Source organism: Capricornis sumatraensis, chromosome 13, assembly GCF_032405125.1.
Source record: "Capricornis sumatraensis isolate serow.1 chromosome 13, serow.2, whole genome shotgun sequence".
In the NCBI taxonomy this organism is placed as follows: Eukaryota; Metazoa; Chordata; class Mammalia; order Artiodactyla; family Bovidae; genus Capricornis; species Capricornis sumatraensis.
The window spans coordinates 88,367,537-88,391,701 of NC_091081.1; the positions used below are offsets into that span (position 1 = coordinate 88,367,537).

Consider the following 24,165-nt stretch of genomic DNA (forward strand, 5'->3'; position numbering starts at 1 on the left):
GCCTGCTCCAAAGCGGCAGTCGGGGAAAGTCAACATATAAGGTTTAGGTGAAGGGGGCGTCATTTTACAAAAGGGTTTCTGTCAGTCATGAGGGTCTGACATCACCACGAAGGGATTTAGTGCTTCTCAAGATATGCCAGGACTGAGACCATAAAATCTGTTCCTAAAACATCCAACTGTCTAAAGACCTGTCCCACCAGATTCCCTGGAGCACTGAGTGCCTCCCTCCACCCTGAACTCCCTCAGGGGGTGTTGAAGGTCAATGGCTATCGCAGCTCGGGGTTCAGTCTCCATAGAGGCAGACGGCCTTTGCTGTTCAGCCGTTGGCAATGCTCTCGGTAAGTAAAAATGGTGGCTCAGACGGTAAAGCGTGTCTACAATTCAGGAGACCTGGGCTCGATCCCTGGGTTGGGAGGATCCCCTGAAGAAAATGGCAATCCATTCCAGTACTATTGCCTGGAAAATCCCACGGACAGAGGAGCTTGGTGGGCTACAGACCATGGGGTCGCAAAGAGTCGGACATGACTGAGTGACTTCACTACCAACCCAAACTTGGGTCTCCTTGCCTGCACAGTAAAGCCAACCCACTGACCCTGGGCTGTGGGGAAGGGATGGGCTGTGTTTCTGCAGGTGATGAGCAAGGAGTCTGGACAGCTGGTGCTCCAAATAGCCCCGCTCCCTGTGGGTTTCAGTAAAGCGTGTTTACAGGCCAGATGGGGGCGGGCGTCCCAGGGAGTGTGATCAGTTCTCTGATTGGTTGATGGTGAGGTCACAGGGAGGGGTCAGGTGTTCACATGATCAACCCTCAGGCACCGATATGTCTGGGGACCACGTGCTCTTGGTCTAGTAGTTGACCTCTTCCTTTTGGAGGGGGTTTAGCATCCGTGAGACAGCTCAGGAATGAACACCAGAGACGTCATCTGGGGGCTTGAGAGGGGGGCTCAGCGAAGGACCTGGGGGAGGGGTCCGTCCAGGAAGGCCATCGGGTCCTGCTCCGTTGGGCTTTTAGAATAATCACATTCGCACCAAACCGAGCCCTGTCTTCCTGTTTCAGTTGTTATTGCTGATGTTATTACCGCGTTAGTGACCGTATATATATGGCTAACATATTTACGTATTTATGTTGGCTTGGCGTTCTCTACTGACACTCCAGCCAATACCCAGGTGAGATGTCCTGCGGGCACCCTGCAGGGAGCAGGCACTGCGCCCGGAGGGCAGATCAAATAGCCACCACGTTCTGTGAAAACTCACTTCTCATGTCGCCCCAAGACAAGGCTTGGTACGTTCACAGGAGGAGCACAGAGCTGGAGGGCCCGGAGTCCGTGCTCCCAGGAGGGTTCCGTCCAGCCTGCTGGGAGAACGAAGTTTTAATACCATTTGGCCAGTCTTTTGATGAGATTTTCACTTACAAACAGAATGCCCGCTTGTTCTAAGTGTCCTTTCTTCTAATGATTCACCGGTCATTTTAAAGGAACCGAGAACCTTTAACAGAATAAGTCTGGTTCTGGGCCACAGCTGTCCTGTTGGTGCTGATGCTGAAGGGAGTTAGGAGTCGGATTCCAGCCAGCAACGCTGCACCCGCACCTTTTCTCGTCATTCCTCTGGGGTCCTGGCATGTGTCCCTGCCGGGACTCTGCACAGAGAATGGGGAGCTGAGGGCCGCCTGAGACCCCGTGGGAAGCTGGCCCCCGGGGCCCCTCAGCGCCCCCTCTGATGTGGGCCGTGCACCTCACGGGGCCCATGGGTCCCTTCCCCGAGCCCTGCGCCCAGCACACACCCTGCTCGTCCACATCCACTCAGGGCAGAAGTGGCCCTGCCGGCCTGTCTGCATTTCCTCACCAGGTGCCCAGGTGTGAGAGCTGGCAGATGGTATCAGTCTCCCAACTGACACCTGGAGCTACACGGGCTCCTCGCTGGCACTAGAGACGGGTAGGACGGGTTCTCCAAGGTGCAAGGGGGAGGGGAGGATCCCAAACCGCAGGCTAACAGTGGTGGCTCCGGACGGGACAGGCCGCGAGGCTCCTTTATGTGCAGCTGGGTGGTTTGCGTTGCTTACAAGTTTTTACTTGTGCAACTGGTCCAGCAGAAGGCGCTGTTTAATTAAGCCCATCCAGGCTCTGATCCAAAGTTCCTTTCAACCACCCTCCCCTGCAGGCAGGCAGCCGTGGAGGCATGAACCTGATGGCGGGGGAAGGGCTTGTCCCCAGGCTCTCCTCTGTGGTGGATGCAGCCTCGAGGCAGGAGGCCCCAGTCACACAGGCCCCCTGCCCCCTTGCCTCTGGTTCAGCGGGGACAGGTTGGCTGAGAAGAGGGGACACAGAGCCTGCGGACTCCTCTGTCCATCTGCCTCCCTGGTCCATTACCGCCAGAGCACAGCAAACGCGCCCCCCTCCGCAGGGGAGCGTTAGAAACCCCAGCTGTGCTGCGTGCTGACCCGAGGCATCAGGACAGGCTCCTCAGGGTCGCCCCACCCCCGCCCTCCGAGCGTGCGCCTGCCCGGGGTCAGCCTCCCCTCCCGGTGCCCCGCACGGCGCTGGCCATGCGGTGTCGATGCGTGCCGGGGGCCTGCAGAACCCACGGCTTCCATGGCAACAGCACGGGTTTGCCCAGGACACCTCGGCAGGGTCCAGGTGCAGGCCCAGGGGCACCCACTTTCCATTGCCTGCCCACAAGGCAGAGGGCACTATGAGCAGCAGGGACTGGGGGTGCCCTCCGGAAACAGGCCCCGGCCTGTCACTGCCCCTGGCCGGCTCGTCCACTTTCAGGGAGCTCAGTTTTCACCTGTAAGTGTCCTTTCTGGGATACAGTTCTTCAGTTTCTTAACAAACACAGCAAGGTATTTAATCATAGTCTTTTGACAAATATTTAAATCATTTATTGCCATTAATTTACAGCATTTCAATATACACACTGCACAGAAGTACAAATAGCTTTTCAAACACTGGCAATGTGCTTTCCGCTATGTGGCCAGCTGTCAGCCGGGTCATGGTCATTAAGGATGTGACTTCTGAGTACTTAAATGCTAATGGTTACAAATTTTGTTCTCTTCAGCTTTTCACTAAGTATATTCTTATAGATAATACACATATTACTGCAGATAAAACCTTCATTGAGAATTATTAAATTGATTGCATATTTGTGCTATTCTTTCTGAAGAGAAGGAAAATATTCAGTACTCGTAAGGCAGCAGAGAGTTGGTTTACGGACTCTGCTATGTCTAGAAAAATAGTCTGGTTAGTAAAAACAGCATTCTGCGTATTTTCCTCAGCGAGACTATTCATGATGGTGGAATCCGTGACTCGGCAACAGCAGCTGGCAATGCAGTCCCTTCAAAGGCCGGTTCTTCATCCCCCACTGTTACGCTGATGCCTTTTTAGACATCCTGGGAAGAAGCACAAGGCAAAACCCGTGAGGAAACAACTTCTCCACCAGCCTCAAAGGTCAGGAGGCCTTTAAGAAAGGTCATGGAGAGCTTGACGTAACACTTATTTCCAGTCAGGATTTTACAGAAACAGTGATCGCCGACTTCATGCCAATGTTCCTGTTTTAATCAGTGACTTTTCACTGTGTATTAACCACCCAATCACTGTTTCAAATTCTTGGCATAGTTCTGCTCTGAATCAAGTCTCCCCAGCTGGGATGCACTTCTGTCCACACCCACCCCTGGCGATCTCTGCTCTACTCCGCCCAGCTCCTCAAAACACAAAGGGTGGGAGGGGTCTGCTCACTCGTGCCGGATCAGCCGTCCTCCCTGGATGAGCTGTGCGACCTCGTTGGTGGCGTGGCAGGCAAACAGGAGCCAGTTCCGAGGCTGCACCTTGTAGGCGAATCTCATGAACGTGAGGGAGTAACAGCAGAGGGCTGTCAGGACACGCAAGACAGACAGTGGCTGACAGCCGCCAGGAGCAAGGGCTGCTGGGCCGACTGCCTCAACACAGGAGCGCCTTCTGCTACGACCTTTACATGCTTCCGCAGACGGGAACCTCATGAGATGGTTTCCCTGTTGCTGGGTACTCTTATTTATTAAAGTCAGTGCACGGACATCAGTTCTGAGCTCCTTTTCTGTCCCCTACAGTTGTTTATAGTCTGTCATCTGAAAGACCTGCTATTTAATCCCCTCAACATGTTTTAAGGTCAAATATTAAGAGTTTCAAGTAAACTTAAAGATACTTTCTCTGAATAAAGCTCAAGAGGACACACTCTTTAACTGGGGGCACTAACTCTGAAAGGCAGACAGGACCCTAACAAATACTTCTAAACACAGCAGCCCAGCTGCTCCCTGCTGTGTGACGTAAGGTCCCTCAATGCCAGCAGGCTCTCTGCGGTACTTTCTACCGTGACTGCAGTATCTGGGGCGACAGACTTGGAATGTGTGCAGGAGCTGTATCCTGCTATAATCACACCTAATCCCTCCCAATCGTCCACACCTGCGTCCTTACCAAATGTCATCCGCCCACTGATGATCTCTGGGGACTTCTTCATGTCATTGATGGCGGCAATGGGAAGACCCCAGTTGGCTACTGGGCCCCAAAAGTGCTGTAAAAAATGAGGAGAGAAAGAAGACGAGAAGTGAAGATGGAGCCATGAACAGCTGCGGCTTCCTCTACCTTAGATGGTAACGCGAACTGTGCGGTTAACCCCTGGAAGGTTACCAGGCAGGCAGGCGCTGGGCTGTGCAAGTGCTGGCCTATGAATCAGCAGTTCTCACAGGTGAGACCCCAAACTGAAGGGAGCAGGCACTTTACCAAGGTCCCTGCTAACTTCCAGATGACAGGTAAGTAATCTCTGACCATCTCATTTAGAGAATTTTCAAATGAGATCAACTTCTTGCATAATTCAATCTTGCCACAACTTAACTTAAACCTTGTTAGAACTATTCTCTGCAATGTTTAAATCTATCAGAACTTCTTTTTTCAAGTTTCCATTAAGATATGTATCAGTATCTCTTAATATACAGACCCTAAGTTGGATACTTTTTCTGAAGAAAATAACTTAGAAAGGGAAGAAACTGCTTTCAGTTCATATGATCATATTCAGATCAGAGAAGCAAAAAATCTATACTTGGAACCTCAGATAGTATGAAATAAAGATTGAAAAATACTTTTAAAATAATAGTAGCAAGCTATACTTAGAAAATGGACCAACTGTTTCTTACCGGCAACCACAGCCATCACAGGCCACCAAAACCTAGTTGTCCATGTTGAACAGCAGTGACAGCCAACTTATTTAATTTCTGAGGCTGAAATAAGGCCAGGGGCTTTCCCTATTAAATTAAAACTTGTCTTATTTATGCACAGTTTGCAAATAATACTTGAACGTATGAGGGAGGGAATCCCTGGCGCCAGCGGTTAGGCCTCAGTCTCTCACGGAGGCCCAGGTCTGATCCCTGGCTGGGGAACTAAGATTCCCACAAGCTACGCGGCACAGCCGAAACAAACACAAGTAAAATATGAAGGAAACCACACACCATTGGCTAAAGACCCTTTTCGGTTATCAGAACATTAAGCAGTGCTTTATTTCTGCCTATCAGAGCATTTAAGATCAATTTAGACTGCAGAATACATTTCTAGATCTGCATTTTTAAATACTGACCAAGATTCACTAAAATTCAAAACCTCCTAAGAATGAGAAAGAAGAGAAATGCAAAAAAAAAAAAAAAAAAGATGAGAATTCCCTTTGTCATGATCTAATACTCTGAAACGTTTGCACGATATGCTTGATGCAAGCACGAGGCTGTGCCCTGAGAAGCTATCCAGCGTCAGAGCTGTCCTGTGCCAGCATGCTGAGAACTGTGGCGTCCACGTCTGAGTTACGGACCCTGTAACCTAGGCACAGCTGGTGCACAGAACCTCTGAGGTGCTGGGGTGGCTAATTAGTCCTGCTTTCAGACTGGATTCTGTCTGAGACAACAGAGCTGAACCTTTCCTAGTTCTGGCGTCTAGATGAGGGCTGGCCACTTCCCTTCTTCCTCACCCTCCGGGCCTCCAGTGACACAATGTCTCCCCCTCCTCACCTGCTTACTTCAGGGAGGGACCTGTCCTTCCCTGTGGCCCCTCACTTTATCCCACATCATCTTCTTCTCCGCCTTTTTTTTTTTACCACGGCAGTCTACTCCCATCACGTGCTGTCTAACTGTTTCCCGTCACTCTGCTCTGCTCAGCGACCTCTGCATCTACAGGTCACGCACACGGCTCCCTGCGGGGCTCGGCCACACCCGGTGTCTGCATCACAGCTGTGGCCAGACAGTGGAGGCCTTGGCGTGAATCTGAAACCTGAGGCAGGGTGGGGACTTCCGGTCACATGACAGTGCTCAGAGTTTCACTGGCCTGAGTGTAGGGTTATATGACACAGGGTTCTGCAAGTCAAGGGCTATATATACACTTGTGGTTATAAGCACTGAGAGATACTTAAGATACATTTCTTAAAAAGAACATAAAGGGAAAATATACTTTCAAAACTAGTTACGAAATTATCTAACCGCAGAAAACATCCTTTCTATCTAGTGCGAGGTGCCAGTCGTCACTTCGCTGCTCTGGAGTAACGTCTGGCCTGTGCCGCAGACAGGTGCAGGGCAGGGCGCTGGTCCTCTAGGGAAGCCCGAGTCCAGAGGGCACCTCGAGGACCCAGGGGCCACGGGAGGCGCCCCCGGCCCGAGGCCTGCAGGACGGAGGCAGGATGTGCTATTTCCTGTCATAACTCTGCTATGGCACAAAGTCTGCAGAAGCCTTGCGCGCAGGAGAGAGAGGCTCTTACCGTACTATTTCGTGAGGAGCCGCCGAGATTCGGACAGGAAAGACATAGGGAAGGAAAAAAAAAGATCAGATGCTTAGAGACATTTCAGTTTCTTTAACGGCACACGTGTCCACGTCCCAGTAACAGAACTACAACACAAGCAGCACATTTTTAAAAAAGATGAGTTAGTGATATTTCTAATAACAACCTTTACCTAATGAAACTAAACCTTAATTTTATCAAAAATAAACTTAATCCTTAAAGCCAGGCTATCCAATAGGAATACAATGCAAGTCACACACGAGAGCCACATAAGGAAGTTAAAGATTTCTAGAAGCTATGTTAACAAAAACGAAAAACAGGAGTTAACCTTATTCATTCCAAAGTTTCAAAATATTTTAATTTGGACATGTAATCAAGAACAACCTCACAATGAGGCATTTTGCATTCTTTTTTGGCTCTAAGTCTCTGAGATCCAGTGGGCGCCAACACTCCCTGGACACCTCAGCCTGGACTGGCCACCCTCCACGAGCTCCACGGCCACTTGGGGCTGGGGGTTCTCAGACTGGACAGCACGGGCTTCAAGGGAGCATTTATTTGAATACAACTAGTTGGACATACGCACAGTGCTGCAGAATTCTATCCACAATGAACTTTTCCACTCTTACTAACAGGCTATCACCAGAACATAAGCCCCTAAAAATAGGTGTGTAATTCTATATTCTGTTCATGACTGAAACTCTGGTCCAAGTGACACCCAGCATTCACAAGGCATTCAAACAATGTTTGCTGAATGAAGAGAAAAAACTTTCAATGTTAATTGTTTTCCTGAATGTTAAAACCAATGCCATTCAGAAATATGTTGAGTTACTTTCATTGCTGAAAGGCTAGTTCTTCTTTCCAGGATATAGCTGAACAGTTCTGTTAAGGCAAACTCTTATTAAAGTACAGCTTACTTCCCTGGTGGCTCAGATGGTAAAGCATCTGTCTACAATGCTGGAGACCTGGGTTCAATCCCTGGGTCGGGAAGACCCCCTGGAGAAGGAAATGGCAACGCACTCCAGTACTATTGCCTAGAAAATCCCATGGACAGAGGGGCCTGGTAGGCTACAGTCCATGGGGTCGCAAAGAGTCGGACACAACTGAGCGACCTCACTTTCACTGAAAGAATCACTGGAATAAAATGATAAAAATCTTTATACACACAGTCACGTCCGAATAACTCATCTTGTCCTTTTGTTCCTGGGCACGTCGCGCGACTCCCCCGTCCAGGAACGAAACCCACGCCATGCCCCCTGCCCTGGAAGCGGAGTCCCAACCACTGAATCACCAGGGAGGTCCCTCCTCTAGTTGTTTCGAGTTAGGGCTCAAGGAAGTTCTAATTTTCAGCATGAAAGTACTTGCCAAAGGTGCTAATTATACACTTCAAGTAGCTTCCATTATGAACTACGACCAGCCTAGAAAGAGCCCGTCTTTCACAGTTAAGTGAGCTGTTCTAACAGATGACATTTCCACTGTGGAACAAGCAGGTCTCAGCTGAGCACAGGGCTTTACTGGGGGGCAACGTCCTGAGCCGGTCAGGGCAGGGTCCAGCAGTTTACAGGCTGCAGTCACCTCTGGGGGTTGCTCTCCTCTGTTCAGGGTCTGGCAGAGGCCTTTTATTCACCGATCAATGACCAATGGCTGATTGTTTTTTTTTTCCTACAAATTATTTCAGAAATATTCCAAGATGTAGTTCTTAAAATCCAAAATGTCAACTTGATAATTTAGTTTTCAATTCAGAACTCTCTCCTTGGGTTGTACAATAGTTCAAACTCTAGCCTATTTTACAACAGGTGACCTTAGGGCAGAATGTGAAGGAGGAATTAATTTCTGCCACCATTCCCTGCTCAGTACAAAAGTCCTACGTGAAACTGATCACAAAAATAATGTTGATCACATCACTTTAATAGTGGTTTAATGATTATAAAACGACCTTGAGAATAAAACTGTTCTAAACATCCTTGGGAAATACAAAAATCCACAACTCAACGTCTCTTAATTCTGCGTCAGAGTTGTCCAAAACGTGAATCAACTATCAGTCAAAAAATCTAAAAAGGACATTGGTGCAGGGCCAAACTAGAAAAGTTTCCCAGTATGAATAGCTATTCTAAAGAAAGATAAACCTAAAAGCCACACAAACTGCACCTGGGGACAGAAATGTAAAACTGTGTGGAGAACACCCTCTCTCCACTCGGGACGCTGCCTGTACTTCAGTGAAGGTTAAAAAACCTCAAAACATAACAAAAAAAACTCAAAATGGATACAGGTTTTCTTAGGAGAAACCAGGTAAGAATGTTGATGGAGGGACCTCCCTGGTGGTCCAGTGGCTAAGACTGTACTGCCAATGCAGGGAGCCCCAGGGTTGATCCCTGGTCAGGGAACAAAACCTTACCTGCCCCAACTAAGATCCCACCTGCCCCAACTAAAGATCCCACCTGCCCCAACTAAAGATCTCGCACAGCCAAATAAACAAATAATTAAAAAAAAAAAAAAAAGCCGAATGATGATGGAGGTGAGAGAGGAGGAGGACCAGGACCACCCTGAATAAACGTTATCTTCTTTTCCTCCTTTATTTGAATACTGCTTGTCTGGTCCCAGGTCTCTTCCACACCCATTTTTATTTTCAACAAGTCTCCTGGGCACTGACAATTTGTTTCCTTTTCCTAAAATTACTGACAGTAATTGTTAGCTTTCTCTGCAAGTACTCTGGGTAATTTAGGTAATTTATAACTTGCTTTCAGTTCAGTTCAGTCGCTCAGTCGTGTCCAACTCTTTGCGACCCCATGAATCGCAGCACGCCAGGCCTCCCCGTCCATCACCAACTCCCGGAGTTCACTCAGACTCACGCCCATCGAGTCAGTGATGCCATCCAGCCATCTCATCCTCAGTCGTCCCCTTCTCCTCCTGCCCCCAATCCCTCCCAGCATCAGAGTCTTTTCCAATGAGTCAACTCTTCGCATGAGGTGGCCAAAGTACTGGAGTTTCAGCTTTAGCATCATTCCTTCCAAAGAAATCCCAGGGTTGATCTCCTTCAGAATGGACTGGTTGGATCTCCTTGCAGTCCAAGGGACTCTCAAGAGTCTTCTTATACAGTACTAAAAGGATCCTAGCATAGTCTGTGTATATCGCTCCTGAGAGTAAAGTAAGACTCTGAGATATTCTAGACTGCAATTCTCTTAGAGGCTGAAAATGGTGACCACCATTTCATTTATTCTCACCAACTTTTACCTGATTTTCTACTTCAAGTTAAAATCAGGGTGTTTTTACAAATCATAATGTGTGATATTCAACTGGTCAAAACTAAACTGGAAGGCAGAAAAGAAACTCTTGTGGCCAGTTCTGCTTCTACACTCAGCCTCAGAAAGTGTTTGAAGGTCATTTACACGACAGGGAAGCAAAGCCAAGGGCAGGGCATGGAAGCTTGTGGCAGAGAAGGGACACATACACAGGAAAAGGGGCGCAAAGAGAGCACTGACACCTTCTTTTCAAAGCCATTTTTGTGCGTAACTACTTCCCTTCAAATCTTAAATATACATTCCTGTTTTGGCTTCACAACTTTGGCATGCAGAGGGTCTCGATGTCTCAACTTTTCTGCGTGGTTTGGATCTTAGTTTTCCCATGTGGCTAGGGAAGTGCTGGACCATCTGATGTCTGAGGACCATTCAGCTCTAACATTCTATTCTATTTGGAAAGAGTTCTGTTTTCCCCTGCAACTTCTCCCTTAGGTATTAACTATAAATTCTTAAAGTTCTCCTGGAAGCTTAGAAGTTAAAATTAACAGAATAGAAAACCTTATTAACTGGAGAATACTCACTGCAAACACCCAACTTACCTGGAGTTTATAAGAGCATGCTGACTGATAAACTGATTTTCTAACACTCATGATCTAGGCTTACTTAAGAAGACCTCCTTTGCACATATGTGCACATAAACATCCATTCACTCCTCTAGGAAGGGGAATAAATCTCTAGTATAAACATACACAGACTTTGACAGACCACAAAACACACATCCTATCTCCAAGCTTAGCTGCTCCTTCTAATTTATTTTTCTTAATTCAGGAGAGAGAATAAGAGGAGAGGACCCCTCCTCCCCGCCAAAAAGCTATCTTCTTTTGCTTTCCACTGATAAGGTATGTGAGGACATAATTTATTCTTCTTTAGAAAGATAACAGAATAGAGATCCAGAAAGTTCTTGATTCACGATTTTCATTAAGGTAAGAAGAAGAAATCAGGGAAAGGAAAGCTGAAAGGTACCAAAAGGAGAGTACCAGGAACTCAGGGACTGAGCACGGAATATTCATAAAAATACAAGTTAATAGAACATTTCTTTCGGTAAGTATACACAGCACTATGGTGTGTCATCAAACAGTTACCGAAGCACAAAAACCAAGAAATTTGTCCAAGACTGAACTGACACAGCTGGAAAGCAACAGGGCTCGGATTCAAACCTATCATTCAAATTCAATACTTGGTGCAATAATACTGCCAGCACTCACAACAAAAACTATTGCTAATTACTTAATATTTTAATACTGAGACCCTATTTTAGTGTCCCAGTTGTCCGAGTAATGCCTTTTAGAGCTGTTTTCATCCATACCAGATCCAAACAAAATCCACACACTGCCTTTGGTTAGAGCCTGCTCTTTCAACTCAGGTTTCTCAACCAAAAAAAAAAATTTTTTTAAATACACTTGAAAATTCACTTCAGTAAGAAAGGCATTTCAATCTTATTCAGAAAATGTAACTGACAGGAGTTTATAATCTATGTGAAACATGATTTTAAGTTTTTGCTGCAGATGTCAACTCTGTCGTTAATAAGATGACTTTAAAACTCTACAACAGCTTTAGTTTGGAAAACCTCTATACCCCTTTGGCAGGCTGTAAGAAGAAGGCTGGAGCTCTTGAGTAGTCCAGGATTGCAAAGAATGTAGAACTGATGAGATGAGCAGGCACAGAACCCCATTTCTGATTGGAGGAGAATATGAAATTGTCTTATTGCTTCATTTGCTTTTGCAGAAGCAAAGCAGGGGCTGTAAGGAAGACTGGAAGAACCAACAGAGGAAACATCCCTTTAATAAGTTCTGGAGAGAGAAGTCTGTCTTTCTAGGGGAAAAGGCTAATAAAAGAGCTTCTGATGAGACTTTTGATACCATTCCTCAAACCTGTCCTCAATCATCTCTTGGCAGGTTGGCATGAGATCCCACTGCTGCCAAGAACAGCAGAGAAAACAAGCACAGTAGGACACTCACTTTCTCCGTCCAGTCCACAAAAGTACTTCCAGGTCAAAATACACAGCTTCACACCTTGTGAAAATGAGCAGGACCCTGTAGGGCCTTTCTGGGTACAAAACCCCCTCCATGCCCCCATTTCTTGTTACAGAAAAGCGCTTTAGTCTCCAAGGCCTTCCTGAAGTTCCCAAGGGCAGATTCAGGCAGTTACTAATGGGGAAAGTGAGGAAACACAGAAAGAAGGAAATGTAAGCAAGAAAAGTAATGAAAGAGTAAACAATAGTTCAGCGACAAACCAAGTCCTAATGCTGCTGCTAACCCTAAAGGGACACACACAACAGTCTAACACAGACCTTTGAGTTGTTCTGCAGGAACAAAGACCCCACCCATGGTGGGGGTGGTGACTACATTCCCACCATAAGAAGCTGGAACTAGAAGACTGTCATTATAGTTATAGTTCAGTCGCTCAGTCGTGTCCGACTCTTTGCGACCCCATGAATCGCCGCACACCGGGCCTCCCTGTCCATCACCAACTCCCAGAGTTCACTCAGACTCACGTCCATCAAATCAATGATGCCATCCAGCCATCTCATCCTCTGTCGTCCCCTTCTCCTCCCGCCCCCAACCCCTCCCAGCATCAGAGTCTTTTCTAATGAGTCAACTCTTCGCATGAGGTGGTCAAAGTACTGGAGCTTCAGCTTTAGCATCATTCCTTCCAAAGAAATCCCAGGGTTGATCTCCTTCAGAATGGACTGGTTGGATCTCCTTACAGTCCAAGGGACTCTCAAGAGTCTTCTCCAACACCACAGTTCAAAAGCATCAATTCTTCGGCGCTTAGCCTTCTTCACAGTTCAACTCTCACATCCATACGTGACTACTGGAAAAACCATAGCCCTGACTAGACGGACCTTAGTCGGCAAAGTAATGTCTCTGCTTTTGAATATGCTATCTAGGTTGGTCATAACTTCCCTTTCAAGGAGTAAGCGTCTTTTAATTTCATGGCTGCAGTCACCATCTGCAGTGATTTTGGAGCCCAAAAAAATAAAGTCTGACAGTTTCCACTGTTTCCCCATCTATTTCCCATGAAGTGACGGGACCAGATGCCATAATCTTCGTTTTCTGAATGCTGAGCTTTAAGCCAACTTTTTCACTCTCCTCTTTGACTTTCATCAAGAGGCTTTTTAGTTCCTCTTCACTTTCTGCCTTAAGGGTGGTGTCATCTGCATATCTGAGGTTATTGAGATTTCTCCCGGCGATCTTGATTCCAGCTTGTGTTTCTTCCAGCCCAGCGTTTCTCATGATGTACTCTGCATAGAAGTTAAATAAGTAGGGTGACAATATACAGCCTTGACATACTCCTTTTCCTATTTGGAAGCAGTCTGTTGTTCCAGATTGTTATTAAGATTCCCCAAATCACCTGGTTATGTCACCACCCACCAGTCAGAAGTCCACAAGCTGATCACACACCCTGCAACTCTCGCTCTTTTGTTTTGTGTCTTTAAGAACCCTTTCTTGAGAGTCATCTGGGAGTCTGGATGAACATGAGCCGCCCCTTCTTGGTTTGCAGGGACCCTGCAATAAACACGGCACTTTCCTTCTCCACCATGCCGGGTCAGGAGATTGGCTTGGCTGTGTATCGGGTGCATAGACTCAAGCTCTGTTCAGTAAAATCCACATTTATGATTTTAACTTTTCCCATAACAGGAAACTTTTAAAAATGTTTCTGCTACAAAGACAGCAAGGTATAATAGAAATACATAGTGATTTGAGGTTTCCAACTATTTTCACACCCCTCACCTGGTTTAATGTTCTCAACAACCCAGTGAGACAGGACATTATGATTAAGCCCATTTCATAGATGGGGTAACTAAAGTCCACTGGGATTGACTGCTGGGGATCCCTTGGCCTGAAGTCATTCTTTGGAATCCTAGCTGAGAGCCAAACCTTGCAGTACTTTCCTGGACACTGCAATTCTCTTCCTCATTTAGTCAGAGCTTAATACAATTAAGGCGATGCTAGAGAAGTTATACAAACATTAAAGCTACATGAACCTAACCTCTGAAAATAGGTTAGACCACACATCAAAGCATCCAACTGAAATGTCTGGCTCTCAGACACCTATCTAGTAGAAAAAATATAAATTTAGAAAAGTGGGGCTAACTCTCTTCCTTGAAAATACATATATTCTACAAACTCTTCCTAGGTGATCATTAGCATATTTCTAATATGGATAAGATTTTATTCTTAATTACACCATACAGCCTTATCCTTAGTTGTCCTTAACTATTAGGAAGGCTCATACATAGGAGAAAACATCAGTAAAACTAAGGTAGTATCTGAAGCCATAGGGAAACTTAACTGCAGGGACTAAGCACACAGCCTCACATGATTACTTTGCTCAGACTTCCCAGGACATTAACCTGATAAATACTGTACTCCACAGTACTAAACATCTATCTTAATTAACCACAGTGCTATACAAGTACAAAAAGTTTTGTTTTGTTTTGTTTTAGAAAACTCAAGAGTGAAGTTCTTGATCCCAAATTTATGGCAGAAAATTATTTTCCTTACCCTACTGATCTTTAAAATTAGAAGTAAACAGTATTTGCAATAACATTCAAAATTTTAACAAATTATATATATATTTTTACTGGTAAATGAAGCTGCCTTCATACTGTACCCTATGGATGGTTACATTTCTTAGCTGTCATTAACTCTTTACTACATTAAACTGCTGAAAAACATTGCAGCGCTAAATTTACCTAGGTTTTAGAAAATCACACAAAAACTAAAATTTAAATTTATTCTCCAGGGAAGAATACTGGAGTGGGTTGCCATGCCCTCCTCCAGGGGATCTTCCCCACACAGGGATTGAACCTCTGTAGTCTCCTGCATTGGCAAGCCGGTTCTTCACCACTAGCGCCACCTGGGAAGCCCCCAAATAAACTATATAAAACGGCTTTAAAGTTTTATTATATATTTTGAAATACAAAGCAGGCGTCTCAAGGCTAGAGATAGAAATAAAATACAGAAAGTGTCTTTAGGCCTTTCATCCCGCCAAAGCCCTTTCTACCTGGAAAGAATCAATGGAAAATAACATGCAAAAAAGCGTGCGCTTGGTTGGCAGAATATTCGTCTGTAAAATTGTGTTGGATATGACTCCCTCCCACCCACGCCTGACCTCCTGAAGCTGAGAAACGCGAAGGACGAGTCGACCAGGCGGGCACGGTGCCCTTGTGGCGGAGAAGGAGCCCTGGCCCCCGCCGCTCCGCTGGCCCCGCGCGACTCCAGGGCGCGCCCTCCCCGCGCCCGTCCGCCGCACACCTGCCAGGCAGGTGCCTGGAGGCGGAGCCCCGGCCCCACCCGCCGGACCCGGCCGGCTCTCAGCGCTCGACCGCGCCGGGGCTCCACCTGCGCCCCACCGGCCGGAGGACCCTGCGCCGCGGCCCCCCAGCCGCCGGCCCGCTACCCCGGGACCCTGCTCGGCCGACTGGACTCCCGCCCCGCTGCCCGCGCCCCTCGTCACGCGCGTCATTGGCTCCGGAGCCCGGAGCCCTCTGCGCGTCCAGGGTCCGGCCAGGGGACTCGTCACCTCAGGAGTGACCGGGCTCCCGCCCGCCCCGCTGCCCGCTGCCCGCGCCCCTCGTCACGCGCGCCATCCGCTCCGGAGCCCGGAGCCCTCTGCGTGTCCAGGGTCCGGCCCCGGGGGACTCGTCACCTCAGGAGTGACCGGGCTCCCGCCCGCCCCGCGCCCCTCGTCACGCGCGCCATCCGCTCCGGAGCCCGGAGCCCGGAATCCGGAATCCTCTGCGCGTCCAGGGTCCGGCCAGGGGACTCGTCACCTCAGGAGTGACCGGGCTCCCGCCCGCCCCGCGCCCCTCGTCACGCGCGCCATCCGCTCCGGAGCCCGGAGTCCTCTGCGCGTCCAGGGTCCGGCCCCGGGGGGACTCGTCACCTCATGAGGTAGTCCCGGAAGTCCTTGCTCCGGACATAGTCCGCCGCCTTCCGCACCAGCGCTCCTGCCATGGCCGTGCCGGACACCTAGCCGCCCGCGGTGCCCTCGCCGCAGCGCCTCGGATCCCAATGACACCCGGCGAAGCGGACAGCGCGGACACCGCACCCTACCGCCCGCGCGCGTCACGACAGCTCGGCCCCGCCTTACGGCCGCCGCCCGGCTCTCGGCCTACTGGAGGGCGCTGAGCGCGAGACGGCGGCGCCGATTGGCTGGCGCTGGCCTCACACCTCCGCCCCGCCCCTCAGAGGCGGTGCGCGGAGGGGAAGGGGGAGGGCCGCTGCCGTAAAACGGCCGGGGCCCGGCGGCGATTGGCTAGCGGTTGCTAGGCAGCCAAGCGGGCGCGCGCCGGGCGGCAAGTGACAGCTTCCTGGCGCGCAGGTCCATCCTCGCCGCCCGCAGGGGCGCGCTACCCGCCTCTCGTGGGTTTTTGCAGCTGCCGCAGGCTCCGGACAGGCGGCGTCCCCAGAAGCCGCCCTCTGTACCGGCAGGAGAGCCGGTCACAAGCTCAGGACCGACCCCGGAGCCGCAGAGCCACGTGCGGGGCGAACCGCCGGGAGAGGGAGACGTGGGAGCGCCCGGCTGTTCTGGGTTTTGCTTTGTTTTTATGGTGAATGTTTTACACTGGCCCAAACTGTGGAGGTATGAGTCAATTAAAAGGCCTTTGGTGGGGAGAGAGCAGGGAGGGGCGGCGGGCCAGAGGCCCTGGGGCATCTCTGGCAAAGACATCAACTGGAACGTAAACACCATTATTATTTATTTATTTTTAATATGGGAGGATGGGAAACGATTTCCATAGCCACCAAAGGGAGAGAGTCAAAGAAATAGGCCTGCGTCCTTTCCGCGGAATGCCTAAAACGTAAGGCGGCTGTGCCTTCTGATATAAAAATACAGCCCTCGGGACTCTGTGGGGCCTCATGGGAGGCGGCCTTCCTCCCCACCTCCCCCATTCTCTGCTTTACCAGATAACAGTATCTGATGCACATTTCTGGAGTTGCTTTAAAGATATGAAAACACCCCACCGCAAGGAAGGTTTAACTTCTGTGAGCATATAGCCCCAGGCTGCATGAAGGTAACCCCTGTGACACCGCCTCCTTCCCTCACCATCAGCCAGTCAGAGGCTTGTGCACCAGGTGGTCACTATACCTTGCTATTCCCCTGTCTCACCTGGCTTTTCAAAGTGCTTTGCCAAAACCTTTCAGGAAGTTAACATTTTTTAAAGGCATAAGCCACCTAACTCCTTGCCTAGCCCTGCAGTAAACCTTTCTCTCCTCCAAATGCCAATGTTTCTGTTTGTTTGTTTGGCCTTAGTGTGTGGGACACAGGAACTTGTGCTAACAGAAAGATCTTTAAGATATGTAGGAAAACAATTAAGGTGCAGAATCGTGTGTAGTATGCTGGCCATCTGTGCACAGAGACAAAGAAAGTATATAAATTTGTGTTTCCAAAGATCAAGAGCAATGTTGGCAATGGCTGCCTCTAAGGACGTTAAGGGGGTGAAGGTTGGAGGGTGACTGTTCTTTGTGCACCTTTTGTTCCTTTTGAAAGTTGTACAACGAACATATGTTATCTATTCAAAATTAATAGTAAAGAGAAGAAATGCCTTTGAGAATTGAAATAGCAGTCATTTCATTGAATCAGATTTATTTTCTGTCAGGTTGTCTAGAAAAGGCAGAGGAACCAGAGATCCGTTGGATCATCGAAAAAGCATGAGAGTTCCAGAAAAACACCTACTTCTGCTTCACTGGGGCTTCCCTGGTGGCTCAGATGATAAAGCATCTGCCTGCAATGCGGGAGACCTGGGTTCGATCCCTGGGTCGGGAAGATCCCCTGGAGAAGGAAATGGCAACCCACTCTAGTATTCTTGCCTGGAGAATCCCATGGACAGAGGAGCCTGGTGGGCTACAGTCCACGGGGTCACAAAGAGTCGGACACGACTGAGCGACTTCACTCACTCTGCTTATTGACTATGCTAAAACCTTTGACTGTGTGAATCACAACAAACTGAAAAATTCTTCAAGTGATGGGAATATCAGACCACCTGACCTGCCTCCTGAGAAATCTGTATGCAGGTCAAGAAGCAACAGTTAGAACTGGACATGGAACAACAGACTGGTTCCAAGTTGGGAAAGGAGTATGTCAAAACTGTATATTGTAACCTTGCTTATTTAACTTATATGCAGAGTTCATCATGAGAAATGCTGGACTGGATGAAGCACAAGCTGGAATCAAGATTGCCAGGAGAACTGTCAGTAACCTCAGATATGCAAATGACACCACCCTTATGGCAGAAAGTGAAGAACTTAAGAGCCTCTTGATGAAAGTGAAAGAAGAGAGTGAAAAAGTTGTCTTAAAACTCAACATTCAGAAAACTAAGATCATGGCATCCGGTCCCATCACTTCATGGCAAACACACTGGGAAACAATGCAACCAGTGATAGACTTTATTTTTGGCACCAAAATCACTGCAGATGGTGACTGCAGCCAGGAAATTAAAAGGCATTTGCTCCTTGGAAGAAACGTTATGACCAAGCTAGACAGCATATTAAAAAGCAGAGACATTATTTGTCCACAAAGGTCCATCTAGTCAAGGATATGATTTTTCCAGTAGTCATGTACGGATGTGAGACTTGCACTGTAAAGAAGGCTGAGGGCCGAAGAATTGATGCTTTTGAACTGTGGTGTTGGAGAAGACTCTCAAGAGTCCCTGGGACTGCAAGGAGATCCAACCAGTCCATCCTAAAGGAGATCAGTCCTGAATATTCATTGGAAGGACTGATGCTGAAGCTGAAACTCCAATACTTTGGCCACCTGATGCAAAGAACTGACTCATTGGAAAAGACCCTGATGTTGGGAAAGATTGAAGGCAGGAGGAGAAGGGGACGACAGAGAATGAGATGGTTGGATGGCATCACTGACTCAATGGACATGAGTTTGAGTAGACTCCAGGAACTGGTGATGGACAGGGAAACCTAGGCGCTGCAGTCCACGGGGTCGCAAAGAGTCAGACATGACTGAGCGACTGAGCTGAGGGTATCTACAGATTACACTAACCTTGATCTTCTGTGAAAGCATACATTATTACACAATACCACAATCGCAGAATAACACCAAGAAGGTTGTTAGAGTCCACTGGGGCTTCATGGTAGCCGTAGGAACTGTGACCTGAAAGCAGCAAAGGGACCTTGTTTGTAGCATCATTATTAAGAGCAGCCATTTGTTGACCAGGAAGCACTTTTCAAACAATTTCCTCCTCCTCCTCTCATCAACTCAGAAGGTGAGTATAAGGAATTGGAATAGCTTTCAGCTGCTGCCTCTATGTCACTTCAGTCATGTCCAACTCTTGCAACCCCCGGCAACCCCACCAGGCTCCTCTGTGGGATTTCCCAGGCAAGAATACTGGAGGGGGTTGCCATTTCCTCCTCCAGGGGATCTTCCCGACCCAGGGATTGAAGCTGGGTCTTCTGTAACTCCTCCGTTGGCAAGGGGGTCCCTTACCACTAATGCCACCTGGGAAGCCCTTTCTAAATAAAATCAAACTGCATCTGGCTCCCTGATCTCAGTGGTCCAGTCTTATTCCCTAAGGTTTTTCTTTCCCTCGTGAGCAGTGGTTCTGAAAGGAGCTGTTAGAGGAAACTGGAGCCACAGCCTCATAAGCCTCAGGAGGTCCAGAGAGCGGCCCTGAGAGCTTCGTGGGTCGGTGAGAATGCAGAGACGCTGGCAAGGGCGCCTGCGCGGTCACCGCTGTCCCCTCAGCCCTCATTGGAAGACTCGCCTTCCCATTAGGGCCTCAGGTGGGCCTCTGAGCTTCCGTTGGCTTCCTGTTGTGTGGAGGAGGGTGAGCTGGGGTGTTTAAGTAAAGGAATATGCTGAGTAAGTTCAGTTCAGTGGCTCAGTCGTGTCCGAATCTGCGACCCTGCGGACTGCAGCACGCCAGGCCTCCCTGATCATCACCAGCTCCCGGAGTTTACTCAAACTCATGTCCATTGAGTTGGTGATACCATCTAACCATCTCATCCTCTGTCATCCCTTTCTCCTGCCTTCAGTCTTTCCAAGCATCAGGGTCTTTTCAAAGGAGTCAGTTCTTCGTATGAGGTGGCCAAAGTGTTGGAGTTTCAGCTTCAGCATCAGTCCTTCCAGTGAATATTCAGGACTCATTTCCTTTAAGATGGACTGGTTGGACCTCCTTGCTGCCCAGGGGACTCTCAAGAGTCTTCTCCAACACCACAGTTCAAAAGCATCAATTCTTCAGCGCTCAGCCTTCTCTACAGTGCAAGTCTCACATCCGTACATGACCACTGGAAGAACCATGCTGGATAAAGGAATATATAAGCGTCCTGGTAAGTAGCTCACCTGCGATCTGAACCCAGTTCTTTTAGTCTGAGCATCATACATTGTCCACTATTTCAAATGTTGGGACAAAGAGAAGGACTTCTTTTATGTGAAGAGTATCTTTGCTACTTTAACTATGGAGCTGGCACTATGGTCTGATGTATAAGAGATCCTAGCAGTAGAAGAACCCCCAGCTACTCTATTTCCTAAAGCTTCAGAAAGGCTGCCCGCCTCCCCAGCTCCCTGCATGGATGGCGGGTGTGTAGCGAAGATGCTAACGTCACTGGCTGTGTTGGAGCTCAGGTTTGCAGAAGCAACTGCAAAGCCCTCTCAGCTTGTGGGAATCTCGCGTGCCCACCCAGGTTCAGGACAGGCAGTCACCGCCGAGCTCCGACAGAGTGCTGAAGCCCGAGGCTGGAGGGAGCTGACCCCCGATCAGAGAACGTGCACGCCCAGCGCTGTGCTGGCTTTGCTTACAGACCCTGTATGCAGTGCCACTGCTTGTCGTGTAGGAGGGTGGGGGGGGGGGTCCCCTGCCTGCGTGTCCCACGAGGGTTTCAAGGCATGTGGCTCTGCGGTGCTTTGTACGGTAGAAGAGCTTCCATGTGGGACAGACAAGCTGCAGTTTCTTACCTAACTATCAAAACAGCAAAAAAACAAAAAAAAACAGTAGATCTAATTACAAGCTAACACACTGAATTCCCGGAGAAGGCAAAGGCACCCCACTCCAGTACTCTTGCCTGGAAAATCCCATGGATGGAGGAGCCTGGTGGGCTGCAGTCTATGGGGTCGCAAAGAGTTGGACACGACTGAGCGACTTCACTTTCACTTTTCACTTTCATGCATTGGAGAAGGAAATGGCAACCCACTCCAGTGTTCTTGCCTGGAGAATCCCACGGACAGGGGAGCCTGGTGGGCTGCCGTCTGTGGGGTCACACAGGACTGAAGCGACTTAGCAGCAGCAGCAGCACTGAATTCCGCAGGTTACTAATATCATCTGTTCTTTGGTTGTTACAATGAAAGAGGCAACTTCTGAAGAAGTACTTAGTGGATGATAAAAGTTATAAATAATAAACGACAGAGTCCCATCGTATAGCTGAGGGAGCAGCTATTCAATATTCTGTGATAAGCCATGATGGAAAAGAAGGTGAAAAAGCATTTGTATACACGTATAACGAAGTCATTTTGCTCTACGGCGGAAATTGACATTGTAAATCAACTATACTTCAGTAAAATAAAAAATTGTAAGTGTTTTTGTCCTGTTGCCCATTTTTCATTTTGGTCATATAAAATATGCCTTTCTTTGGTTCTCGTCAGGCAGGCACAGGTCAGTTTGGTTAGCTTAATATAATAATTTAAAAATGTGGTAAATGAATAAACCAAAGAATCCTGGAGTTCAGAGAGGGCCTTGACACTTAAATTCAAAAGCCAAAGTACATTTTAAAATCCGAAGGCAAAATATCTCAGCCGAGCCAGCCCCTGCCCTCCCACCTGTAATGAATCCGCTGCACAGCTCCCGGGGCTTGGGGAATCCTTTCAGATTCTTCCCAGGTTCCGGGTGTTCGGTTACTCGGTACTACTCAGCATGGAGAAATCCCAAAGAGTGTCTCACAGCACGGAGTCTTCACTCTGCCTAGTAGTTCAGTAATTTGCTAGTGAATCAATGGCAAAGGAATAAAGAAAATAGAACCGTCACTGTCTGGCCTTTCCGGTTGAAATGTGCGACATTTCAGGCTCCAGCATCAAGGGGTGTAGTCCAGCCCCTGAAAGGTGAGAGGGGCTGAGTCTCCCCGGGGTGCCTGGCATCACCCAGAATGGCTGCTGCTGGTCACGGGAGACACAGGTGTCACACAACCTGAACACAGGCAGCCTCCCCAGCCCTGTGTCGTCCAGAGTTTCAGGGGGGAAAGTGGTGAGGGGTTTTTCTCGGTCAAATGTATTCAAAAACTTACTTGAATCAGACAAGGTTAGTTTCTTCTGTAGCTCTTCCGAGTCTTTACTGAGGTCCTGGGAATGATGGGATCATAAAACATGCTTATTCTGTGTAGCATTCCCCAAATTCCTTCCCCACGGAGCCCTTTGGGAAGGAGCATCTTACAGATTGTCCCTCTCAGGGGTCCAGAGCCCTGGTTCCTGCCTCCAACCCTCCGAGCCAGGGCACAGAAGGAGTTCAGACCTTCCATTCAGGCTGACACCCCACTCACTCTTTAGCCGCCTACATGTGGCAAGTTCCTTGAACCCCTCAGACCTCAATTTTTTAACCTATAGAGTAGAAACAAAACATCGCATCATACATGTTGCTGAGCTTTTGTGAGAATGAAAAGCAATGATGTCTGTGGGAAGACACTGCCAACAGCCGATCCTGCTTCCCTGCGTCCCCTTAGGACATCAAGGTCCGCTTCTTCCTTGCACCCCGCTTTGGGCAGCTTGGGCCGGGGATCCTGCTCGCCCACCTGTCTTTTGCTACTGGGTTGCTTGTTTGATTTTTCTTTTTGGGGAGAGGCTGTACATCGCACCACCCTTTAATCCTCTGAGTTTTATCTTCTCTCCAGAAGAACAACGGTGGAGAGAGGTTGTTGTCCAGTTGCTCAGTCGTGTCCGACTCTTTGCGACTCCACGGACTGCAGCCCGCCAGGGAGAGAGGGTGTCTGTGTACATCTGTGTCCTCGGAGGGAGGTCGGAGGTGCCTGGGTCCTCGTCTCCGCCTCTCCTGCACAGTCATGTGCTCTGTGTGTGCTGAAAACCAGGCTGGGGGAAACCAGACCTGCAGAAACGGTGGCTCCCTCCTCCCACAAAGACACAGCAGGCGGTGGGGGCCGCCCACCTGCTCAGACCCCTGCGGGCTGCAGGCAGAGCAGTCCCAGCCGTGGAGGTGGGTTCGGGGGTCATCTGGAGCCTGGAAAGTCCTCTCATTTCCTGCTGACACTGACCTGAAATTCTACCTTTGTGAGGATGCTGATTGAACAGGAAGCCATGCTGGGAGGGGCTCCCCCTGGCTAAACACAGGACCATCTGAGTATCCGAAGCACTGACTCTAGACATGGAAATGGGGGAGCAATTCTGTGAATTCATGGTCCTCAAGGGAAAACACCAAGTCCACAGAACAGGGCATTTTCAGAAGCCAAATATCCGTAAGGGACTTGTATCTAAAATACTTAAAGAACTTCTACAACTCAATAATGCAAAGACAAAAAGACCCGAATAGCCCCATTAAATAAGAGCAAAGAAGGACTTCCCTGGTGGCCCAGTGGTTAGGACTCTGTGCAGGGGGGTTGGGTTCAATTCCTAGTTGGAGATCTAAGATCCTGCACGCCACGCGGTATGGCCAAAAAGACAAAGATCGAATAGACGTTTCTCCAAAGAAGAGGTACAAATGGCCAATAAATGTATGAAAAATGTTCAGCAGCATTAGCCATCAGGGAAATGGGAATCAAATTGGTAATTAGATACCTCTTCACACTCTCCAAAATAGCTACAATCAAAAAGAATGGAAAACAGCAGGTGTGAGTGAGGATACAGAGAAATAGGAGCCCTCGTGCACAGCTGGAGGGAAAGGAAAATGGTGCCTCTGCTTCGGCAAACAGTCCAGCAGTTCTTCAAAGGATTAAACACAGAGCTGCCTTGTGACCCAGCAATTCCATGCCTAGGTGCACACCTGAGAGAAGTGAAACATATATCCTCAGAAAAACTTGGCCAGGAATGCTCAGAGCAGCATTATAAACAGTAGTGAAGAGGTGAAAACAACTCAAATGTTGGATCAACTGAGAGCTGGCAAACATGAAACATTTGAGACGGGCTACTACATGGCCGGTTCTTG

General features: G+C 48.5%; 1 protein-coding gene across 4 annotated transcripts; it reads right to left on the reverse strand.

Annotated features, from left to right (window-relative positions):
• Positions 1-2,891: 2,891 nt before the first annotated feature.
• MPC1 (mitochondrial pyruvate carrier 1) lies at positions 2,892-16,109 on the reverse strand. 4 transcript variants are annotated; one of them, XM_068984933.1, is made up of 5 exons: positions 15,960-16,109; positions 14,475-14,478; positions 4,440-4,536; positions 3,729-3,861; positions 2,892-3,382 (listed from the first exon to the last, which is right to left on the reverse strand). In XM_068984933.1, the coding sequence occupies exons 1-5, from the start codon at positions 16,028-16,030 to the stop codon at positions 3,358-3,360; spliced, it is 330 nt and encodes a 109-aa protein (XP_068841034.1). In that variant the 5' UTR covers positions 16,031-16,109; the 3' UTR covers positions 2,892-3,357. The 4 variants fall into 4 exon arrangements, with proteins under 4 accessions (XP_068841034.1, XP_068841035.1, XP_068841037.1 ...); XM_068984934.1 differs by lacking the exon at positions 14,475-14,478 and adding an exon at positions 6,754-6,881 and having other exon boundaries at positions 15,960-16,065; XM_068984936.1 differs by lacking the exons at positions 14,475-14,478; positions 15,960-16,109 and adding exons at positions 6,754-6,881; positions 15,597-15,613.
• Positions 16,110-24,165: the final 8,056 nt, after the last annotated feature.

Coding starts and splice junctions, on each gene's coding strand:
- MPC1 (XM_068984933.1), bottom strand. CDS start 16,030: ATGGCAGGAGCGCTGGTGCGGAAGGCGGCGGACTATGTCCGGAGCAAG. Junction 3,862..4,439: donor CAGTGGGCGGATGACATTTG/GTAAGGACGCAG, acceptor GTGTCCTGACAG/CCCTCTGCTGTTACTCCCTC. Junction 3,383..3,728: donor GGACGGCTGATCCGGCACGA/GTGAGCAGACCC, acceptor GCTTCTTCCCAG/GATGTCTAAAAAGGCATCAG.